Consider the following 10,352-nt stretch of genomic DNA (forward strand, 5'->3'; position numbering starts at 1 on the left):
AGGCAACTCCTTTTAGACAATTGGGCATATCTGGCTATTTCTGCAGATTGACTTCCTAGGAATCCACAATTTTTCTTAATGGAAAATAGTAATTTGAAGTGACAGGCCTCTGGAGGAAAGGAAGATTATATTTCTTTGCTGTCACCTCAACCACCCTATATCCGTTTTTCCTGGAACAGTGCTCTGTATTTTATACAGGCATGTTTGTTTGCAAATTAACATAACGATTAAATAAAAAAAATTATTGCATTTTTCAGGGTCTTGCAGTGATACATTTTTCTGGGGTTTGGAGTAAATAGAACAGTTCCAGAAACAACTACAGAAACTGTAAACCTTTGTGCAAATAGAAAACAAGTTAGATATTTTTAGGAAGTAAATATTTCTGAAAATGAAATGAATTGCCATATATGAAACCCTTTTTTTTTTTTTTTTTGAGTTCAATCCTATAGATATATAGTGTAGGCTAAAAGTAAGTTTACAGTTGTACGTGAAACAGTTTATTTTTGTATTAATTATTGTATTATTTTCCATACAAACAACTGTAGAACTACTTTTGCCCCAACCTGTATGCTTAGATTACTAGCCTAGAGATTTGGGGTGAGTCTTATGCTAGTCTCTATTTTTGTTTTGTTTTGCTTTTAGTTTCTTCCCATGACTGAGTTCTCCATATACCCATATCTATAATGGCTCATGGGTATGTTTTATGGGTTACTTCTCTGACAACATCTAAGAATTGTTTTTATTTTTAATTACTTTTTTTCCCTGAGGAGTATTACTATACTAAAGTCAAGGCAAAGATGTATCTTTGCTATTTCCTGTCTCCTTTAATGTAACATTTCTTATCCTATACTTTACTTGAAATATGTTGATCTCATTTTCTCCAGTGACTATAGGAAAAGATAAAAACTATTATCAGAAGCAAATTCATGGTCAGATAAATTAGGTGATAATTATTTGTAATGACTGTGAATTTCTATCACAGAAAGAGCATGTTCAAGTAAATATAGAACTTGCCTTATTTAAAAAAAAAATTAGTGTTACAACTGGCTTTTATGAAGTTTTGTTTTTTAATCTTTAAGGAAAGTATTAGTTTTTTATTGCTGCATAACAGATTTCCACAGTTAGCACTTAAAACAGCAACCATTTATTAGTTCACGGTTTTGTAGGACAGAAGCCCAGCACAACATGGCAAAGTTCACTGCTTTAGAGTATCACAAGGCTAAAATTGAGGTTTTGGCCAGGCTGAATTTTTATCTGGATGCTCTAGAAAATCTGCTTTTAAGCTCATTTTTATTGTTGACGATATTCGGGTCCTGATTTTCTTAATGGATATCAGCCACAACCTTTTTTTAGCTCCTAGATGCCTTCCTCATTCCATGCCTTTATTTTCAAGCCAGCAAAGGCACTGAGAATCCTCTTCCTTCAAATCTGATCTCTTCTATCTGAGTTTCAGACTTAGGTTGAAAGGGATTAAGTGATTAGGTCAAGCCCATTTAGGTAGTCCACCTATCTTAAGAACAACTGAATAGGAGTCTTAATTACTCCTGCAAAGTCCTTGTTGCCATATAACATAATGTAATCATAGGAATGAAATCTCATCATATTTACAGATTCCACTTACACTCAAAGGAATGAGATTATACAAAATGAGGGCCATTGAAGGCCATTGAGGGTCATCTTAGAATTCTGTTTACCACAAGGAACCAAAGAACATGGGAAATCCGCTAGAAGACAAAGAAAAGTGGGTTTCTGAGACCAAGGAATTTGATGTACATCTGTGTAACCAGATCCCATTTCTCTTTAATCTGAGACTATGGTACTTTCCACTCTAATCCTATTTATGATATTTAGCCTAAAAGGTACAAAAGATATGAACAGGTAGGTGGAAGTGGGGGAGTGAGTGCAGAATTTCTTTCGAATAGAGAAACCTGCTTCTAGCTTTTTATTAAATTTTTTTTAGTTCTCACCTGAAGATGTGTTTATTGATTTTAGAAAGAGGGAGGTAGAGGGAGAGGGAGAAACATCAATGTGAGAGAAACATCAATCAGTTTCCTCCCATACGCACCCTGACCAGGGATCAAACCTGCAACCCTAGGTGTGTGTCCTGACCAGGAATCGTACCCACAACCTTTTGGTGCATGGGACACCTATCCAACGAACTGAGCCACCTGGCCAGGGTGCTCTGGCTCTTTGAAAGAGAGTGACAATCTAACCTAAATCAGTTTTGATCTAGTTCTGCTGTGAATGGTAGAAATCCCATAATAGTAGTGGCCTAAAGAAGATAGATGTTTCTTTGTCATATAGTAGATAATCCATGTAGACAGGCCAGGGTTGCTTTAGTGGCTCCCATATTCCTTTTGTCTTGGTCAATACATAGTTTCCATCTCATGTTCTAAAAACTATTCCAATCCCAGCTATAATGTCTCCATTCTAGATGGCCGGAAGGGAGATGGACACCCCCCAAAAAAAATACCCTGACACACCTTTCCCCACTCCCTCCAATACACATACACAGCCACATCTAGCTTCAGGGGAGGCTAGGATATTCATTCATTATTCTGGGTGACTTTGTAACCAAATAAAAATCAGGTGTTCTGCTTTTGTAGAAGAATTAGAGGAAAAGATATTGGGAGACATCTATTAACCAGTCACATGGCTCTTGGGATGGCAAAGGTTAATGATGCTGAAAGGCCTGTGTGGGCATTAGGTCTGTTGCTGAAAGCAATGGTTTGTAATGGAGAATGCTTGGTAATAGTACCTCTTTACTTTCTGGGCCTCAATTTTCTATAAATAGCTTAAACCAGATCATCACTTAAAGGTGCTTAGAGTTGTTAAACTTGAATTCTTTGACTTGAGAAAGTCATAAGTGGAGGGGACACTTTAGAGAATCCAGGGTTTCTCTCAAGACTTTCAAAATATAGATGTAGCTATATTTTGAACTGGAAGGTATAAGAAGAGGGATCATATTGAATCCAGTTTATTTGGTCAATAGGGCCCTTTTAGTGAAACATATGGTACTGTGTTTTGCAAAACATGTCCTTATGTAGTTTAATCCCTTCTCTTTAGTAATAAAGAAGCGAAAAATTAAGGATGTGTCATTTGGCAGGATCATGTACCCTAGTTCACAGCAGAGTCAGGACTAGACCAATCTTGACAAATTGCATAATATGATAGAAAGTTGTTATCATTTGTAAATAGTCATAACACAGAAGACTTGGAGAAAGCTGGGTAAATTTTTTAGTAATTCATGGGTTCTCAATAGTTATTATTACTAAATTTTTGGAAGATTCTGTAAGATAAAAAGAATGTCCATTTTTTTCTTAAACAGCCTAATCTGGTTGAAATGGTAAAATTTGTGAAATCAGTAAGAACACTTTTCCAAAAAAAAAAAAAAAAACACCACTAGAAATACCATTATATATTCTGAATAGATAGGCCCAGCAGTTACTTATTAAAGGAGTGGTGAGTAACTGAGTATTAGGATATAGAATGTGGAGCTGGATTTTGAAGAAGTTGATGGACATGCATAAATTGGTGATTTTAAAATCACGAAGGTGAAAGAACAAAGAGTGGCTTGGTATATTGCATTAAGGGCACAAGGGATATAGCCAAGTCAGTTAAGCTTTGGAGTCAGTGTCGGCTGTAAAGTAGTTAAGAACTCAGACTCTGGAAAAAGATTGCTTTAAGTTTAAATCTTTGCTCCTCTGCTCACAGCTACTGACTGGGCAACTAACCCGAGCCTTGGTTTCTTTATGTACAAAATGAGGACAATGTATGCAAAGAATTTATTTAGAATAGTGCCTAGGATGTAAGGGATCTGTAAATTAATGGCTGTTATTTCTTTGTGTTTCCAGCACTTTGAATGGTGCCCAACATGGAATAATTTGTTTAGCAAATTGGTTATTGATTTTAACAGTGGAATTCCTCAGTTGTTTTACATGGTATTCTGTTAAATATTTACTATGTGCCAGTATTGTCGTAAACACTTCATATTATCTTCATTTTTATAACATTGTTAGGGAAATCTAATATTACCATTACTATTATCATTTTACAGATGAGGAAACTGAGGCATAGAGGAATTAAGAACTTGTCACTGTAGTGAAGCTGGGATTCAAAGACAAAGTGACTCAAAATTCTGTGCTCTTAAGTCATGCATTTTAAGCTATTCTGCCATATGATCCTGCTTTTCTTTGCTCATATTATATTCCCATTCCATTTCAGCCTCCCCCATAAAAAAAAGTCATCTTGTATGCAATAGCTTTTTATCACAAATTATCAAATCTTTTCCCTGATTTTTGACTAGTTTTCTGAGAACCTACTTCTACAGAGAGATACTCTGTTTTCTGTTGTTTTTCCGTGTGAAACTTGAGATTCAGTACACCTGTAACTTTAAAGTACTGATTCTTTCAGGTGAGATGAGAATCATTCTAGCCTTGAGGTTTTGAAAATACCAAAGTGTTCATAACATATGAATTTCTGACATTGAATTCTATATTATACTCACACATGTTTCCTCTTGCACCCATTTATTTAAACCCTATTCTTGATACATAAGACAGAAATCTTTTTTTGATCTTTTGGTAACCTTTTTCATCCTGAATTCCTTTGAATTCATGTGCCTTTATTGTTTATGTTTGGTACACAGGTAAATTACTTTAGGGTTAGGGACTGCTTTAATATGCAGTTTATAGAATATTTCTATAATAAAAAAAATAACTTTTCTTCCCTGCTTTCCTTGTAGGCACAAGACGCTGGTCTTGGGGTATCAATTTTACTGTGTGTCAGAGCTCTTCAACTCAGATCAAGTGAGGATGAAGAAATGAAGGCATCAGTTTGTAAAACAATTGCTTGTCTTTTACCAGAAGATTTAGAAGTTAGACGAGCCTGTCAGCTTACAGAATTCTTAATCGAACCCAGTTTGGATGGGTTTAATATGTTGGAAGAACTATATTTGCAACCAGATCAAAAATTTGATGAAGAAAATGCACCAGTTCCAAATTCTCTTCGATGTGAGCTCTTACTAGCTTTAAAAGCCCACTGGCCTTTTGATCCTGAATTTTGGGACTGGAAAACTTTAAAACGACACTGCCACCAACTCCTAGGACAAGAGGCCTCAGATTCAGATGATGATCTAAGTGGCTATGAAATGTCTATAAATGACACAGATGTTTTAGAGTCATTTCTCAGTGACTACGAGGAAAGTAAAGAAGATAAACAATATAGAAGAAGAGATTTGACAGATCAGCAAAAGGAGAAAAGAGATAAAAAACCTATTGGTTCCTCTGAAAGATACCAGAGGTGGCTTCAATATAAATTTTTCTGTTTGTTATGTAAGCGGGAATGTATAGAGGCCAGGATTCTTCATCATTCTAAGATGCACATGGAAGATGGAATTTACACTTGTCCAGTTTGTATTAAAAAGTTCAAGAGAAAAGAAATATTTGTTCCTCATGTGATGGAACATGTTAAAATGCCACCAAGCAGGAGAGATCGCTCTAGAAAGAAATTACTATTGAAAGGCTCTCAAAAGGGAATTTGTCCCAAGAGTCCCTCTGCAGGCCTGGAGCAAAATCAGTCATTGAATGAACAAGCCAAAGGAGAGTCTCATGAATATGTCACATTCAGCAAATTAGAAGATTGCCACCTGCAAGACAGAGATTTGTACCCATGTCCTGGCACTGACTGTTCCCGTGTGTTTAAGCAATTTAAATACTTAAGTGTACATCTTAAAGCTGAACACCAAAATAATGACGAAAATGCCAAGCACTACTTGGATATGAAAAATAGAAGAGAGAAGTGTACTTATTGTCGACGACATTTCATGTCTGCATTTCACCTGCGGGAGCATGAACAAGTGCATTGTGGTCCTCAACCTTATATGTGTGTATCTATAGATTGCTATGCAAGGTTTGGATCAGTGAATGAACTACTTAACCATAAACAAAAACATGATGATCTGCGTTATAAATGTGAATTAAATGGCTGTAATATTGTTTTCAGTGACTTGGGACAGCTTTATCACCATGAAGCACAACACTTTAGAGATGCATCATATACATGCAACTTTGTTGGCTGTAAAAAGTTCTATTATTCCAAAATTGAATACCAGAATCACCTCTTAATGCATAATGTTGAAAGTTCAAATGGGGATGTGAAGAAATCAGTAAAACTTGAGGAGCCTGCAGCAGGTGAGAAGCAAGAGTGTATTGATCAGTCCCATCTACTTGACCAAACTGATAAATCACATTTACCTGAGGGTCTTCTTTTCTGTGCAGGATCAGCTAGTTCTCAAATAGAACCTGCAGAAAATCTGAAAGAAAATAGTGACAGTAATTCCAGTGATCAGTTAAGTCATAGCTCTTCCGCTTCTGTGAATGAAGAGTTAATTGACACACTGGATCACCCTGAAACCATGCAGGATATATTGTTATCTCATGAGAAAGTCTTTGTGTCCTCCAGCTTAAAGGAAAAATGCTCCAGTGTGGCAATTTGTTTTGATGGGACTAAGTTTACCTGTGGTTTTGATGGCTGTGGTTCCACGTACAAAAATGCAAAGGGGATGCAGAAGCATTTACGAAAGGTTCATCCATACCATTTTAAACCCAAAAAGATAAAGACAAAAGATCTCTTTCCCTGTTTGGGTAATGAACACAATCAAACAACTGTAAAGTTTGAAGCAGAAACTAAACCCAGCTCAGATACAAACAGTGACTCCCCAGATGAAGGTCTCGATCACAGTATTCATACTAAATGTAAACGAGAACATCAAGGTTATCATTCAGAAACCTCCATTTGTGCTTCTAAAAGGCCATGTACAGAGGATACCATGTTGGAACTTCTGTTGCGCTTAAAACATTTAAGCTTGAAAAACTCAATAACACATGGATCTTTCTCAGGGTCATTGCAGGGGTACCCATCCAGTGGTGCTAAGTCTCTTCAATCAGCTTCACCTAATATCACAGACCTTAATTTTCAGAACCAAGATGAAAATATGCCAAGTCAGTACCTTGCACAGTTGGCAGCTAAGCCTTTTTTCTGTGAGCTTCAAGGATGCAAATATGAATTTGTGACCAGAGAGGCTTTGTTAATGCATTATCTTAAAAAGCATAATTATTCAAAGGAAAAAGTCCTCCAGTTAACCATGTTTCAACACCGGTATTCCCCATTCCAGTGTCATATTTGCCAAAGGTCATTTACAAGAAAAACACACCTTAGGATTCATTATAAAAATAAACATCAAATTGGCACTGACAGAGTAACTCACAAACTATTAGACAATGAAAAATGTGATCATGAAGGCCCATGCTCAGTAGACAGGTTGAAAGATGATTGTTCTGCCGAACTTGGAGGTGATCCCAGCAGTAATTCTGAGAAGCCACACTGTCATTCTAAAAAGGATGAATGCAGTTCAGAAACGGATTTGGAATCATCTTGTGAAGAAACAGAGAGTAAAACATCTGATATTTCATCACCAATAGGTAGCCATAGAGAAGAACAAGAAGGAAGAGAGGGGAGAGGTAGCAGGAGGACTGTTGCTAAAGGGAATCTCTGCTATATTTTGAACAAATACCACAAACCATTCCATTGTATCCATAAAACTTGTAATTCTTCATTCACCAATCTAAAAGGCTTGATTCGCCATTACAGAACTGTACATCAGTACAACAAAGAACAGTTATGTTTAGAGAAAGACAAAGCAAGAACCAAAAGGGAACTTGTCAAATGTAAAAAGATATTTGCTTGCAAATATAAAGAATGTAACAAACGTTTCCTGTGTTCCAAAGCTCTTGCTAAGCACTGTAGTGACTCTCATAATCTAGACCATATTGAAGAGCCTAAAGTGCTTTCTGAAGCTGAATCTGCGGCAAGGTTTTCCTGTAACCAGCCTCAGTGCCCTGCTGTTTTTTATACGTTCAGCAAGTTGAAGCACCACTTGATGGAACAGCATAATATTGAAGGAGAAATACATTCAGATTATGAAATTCATTGTGATCTTAATGGCTGTGGCCAGATTTTCACCCATCGCAGTAATTATTCTCAACATGTCTATTACCGACATAAGGACTATTATGACGATCTGTTTAGAAGCCAGAAAGTGGCAAATGAAAGGCTACTAAGGAGTGAAAAGGTGTGTCAAACAGCTCTTGCTCAGGGGCATGAACATCAGACTACGAGGAGGTCATTTAATGCTAAGGCTAAAAAATGTGGCTTAATGAAAGAAAAGAAAGCTCCAATTACTTTTAAAACAAGAGCTGAAGCCCTCCATATGTGTGTGGAGCATTCTGAGCACACACAGTACCCCTGCATGGTTCAAGGATGCTTATCTGTGGTGAAGTTGGAGAGCAGCATAGTGAGGCATTACAAACGTACCCATCAGATGAGTAGTGCCTATTTAGAGCAACAAATGGAAAATCTTGTCATTTGTGTTAAGTACGGTACCAAAATTAAGGAGGAGCCTCCTTCTGAAATAGAGCCCTATATAAAGAAAGAAGAAGATGGAAGCTGTGAATCAGAGGACACAAAACACAGCCATTCCCTAGGTGACCATAGCATACCTGTCCAGAACACCGAATGCCTTCATCCAGGTGAGAGGGATGGAGGTCAGAAAGGTTGTACTGAAAGCAACCAAGTATTTGAGGCAGATAGTCTGCTTTACAGAGGAACTTTGAAATGCAGCCATAGTTCAGAAACCACTCCTTTGGAACAATGTAATATAGCTCAGCCTCCACCTTGTAAAATAGAAAATTCCATACCTGATCCTGATGGGACTGAAAATGGGACTTATTTCACAAGTTTCCAGCTGCCTTTACCAAGGATCAAAGACTCAGAAAGTGGGCAGCAAAGTTCAGGGCAAGAAAACACTGTAAAAAATTCAACCCATGCCCCAAAAGAGAATTTTAGGAAGCACCCACAGCCCAGGTCATTTGATTTGAAGACTTACAAACCTATGGGATTTGAATCTTCATTTCTGAAATTTATTCAGGAAAGTGAAGAGAAAGAAGACGATTTTGATGATTGGGAGCCTTCAGAGCACTTAACATTAAGTAATTCTTCACAATCCAGTAATGACTTGACAGGGACTGTTATGGCAAATAATATGGTGAATGACAATGACCCTGAAGTTGACATACCTCATTCTTCCAGTGACTCTGCAATTCATGAGAACCTGACTGCAATCCCACCTTTAATAGTAGCTGAGACAACAACAGTTCCTTCTTTGGAAAACCTGAGAGTTGTATTGGACAAAGCATTAACGGACTGTGGAGAGCTTGCCTTAAAACAGCTTCATTATCTTCGGCCAGTGGTTGTTCTTGAAAGATCTAAGTTTTCCACACCAATTTTAGACTTGTTTCCAACAAAAAAAACAGATGAGCTTTGTGTAGGAAGTTCCTAAGTAGCAATTTTGTTTTTGAAACAGACTAGCTCGAACACTGCAACATGGGGACGATTGCCAACTCGAACAAAGGCTGAGAACCAGCCATACCATTGTTTAAGGTAGAATAGGCTGTGTATTTACATGAATGTATAATATCTATGTCAGCACTATTGGCTGAGTCCATTAGCTCTCCAGTTGGTTTATTGATTGGGTTTTTTGTTTATTAAAAATAAGAAATGGAACTGTACTCTTGTTTGGTGCTAATTAATACATCAAAATATATTGGGGCTTCCTTTTTCAAATTAAGTGTGCATGATTGTATATGGAACAAATACTATGATCCCAGGGTGGGAGGGCTGGGGAAAGGGATATGGAGTTCTTACTTGACTTGAATGTGCACCTGAGGGTGCTTTGTGTAATATATTGTACACTACAGCATCTTATATTTTTTGAGTTGAGTTTCAATAAATTACAATTTTTCACCCATTTCTTGTTTACTCATATAGAGTTTTCATGTCACACATAAGCTGGAAGTGCACTTGTATTTTCTGGAATGTGCATTTCTATTTTACCTCAGTAGTTTTTTTTTGTTGCCTATTAATAAGCCCATTCAGATGAAGCTTCTTTTTGAATGACTATTGTCTTAAAATATTTTTGTGGAAAGAAAATTTTCACATTGAGTAATTAGCTATGGGAGTTAAGATCGCTCCCACAAGAGTATGTCTAGGTAGAAAGGGGAGGGTATGCCAAGCAGAACATGAGGGGCATAGCAAATTTGTAGGTATTAGTCATCAGTCCAGGGAACAAATAATTTGACAGGCTGGTGGTAAAAGAGGAGCAGGAAGCACTGGAGTGGATGAGATTATTGTACAGATAGGCAGGAGCAAAACCATGAACATTAATGATTTTGGACTTGAGGCCATAGGCATTGGAGAGCCTTTGAAGGATTTTAAGCAAAATATAGAACGCTAAT

The 10,352-nt window shown here is 37.1% G+C and overlaps 1 protein-coding gene across 1 annotated transcript in view; it reads left to right on the forward strand.

Annotated features, from left to right (window-relative positions):
* The window catches only part of RLF (RLF zinc finger), a 79,505-nt gene extending 69,805 nt beyond the window's left edge, over nt 1-9,700 (forward strand). The window contains exon 8 of the mRNA XM_054572041.1: nt 4,745-9,700. Coding sequence (XP_054428016.1) covers nt 4,745-9,397 — 4,653 coding nt within the window. The 3' untranslated portion in view covers nt 9,398-9,700. The remainder of the gene's footprint in view (nt 1-4,744) is intronic.
* The last annotated feature ends 652 nt before the right edge of the window (nt 9,701-10,352 follow it).

This window comes from Pteronotus mesoamericanus, unplaced genomic scaffold (genome assembly GCF_021234165.1).
Source record: "Pteronotus mesoamericanus isolate MK-2021 breed Mesoamerican mustached bat unplaced genomic scaffold, CSHL_Meso_final contig_221, whole genome shotgun sequence".
Taxonomy (NCBI): domain Eukaryota; kingdom Metazoa; phylum Chordata; class Mammalia; order Chiroptera; family Mormoopidae; genus Pteronotus; species Pteronotus mesoamericanus.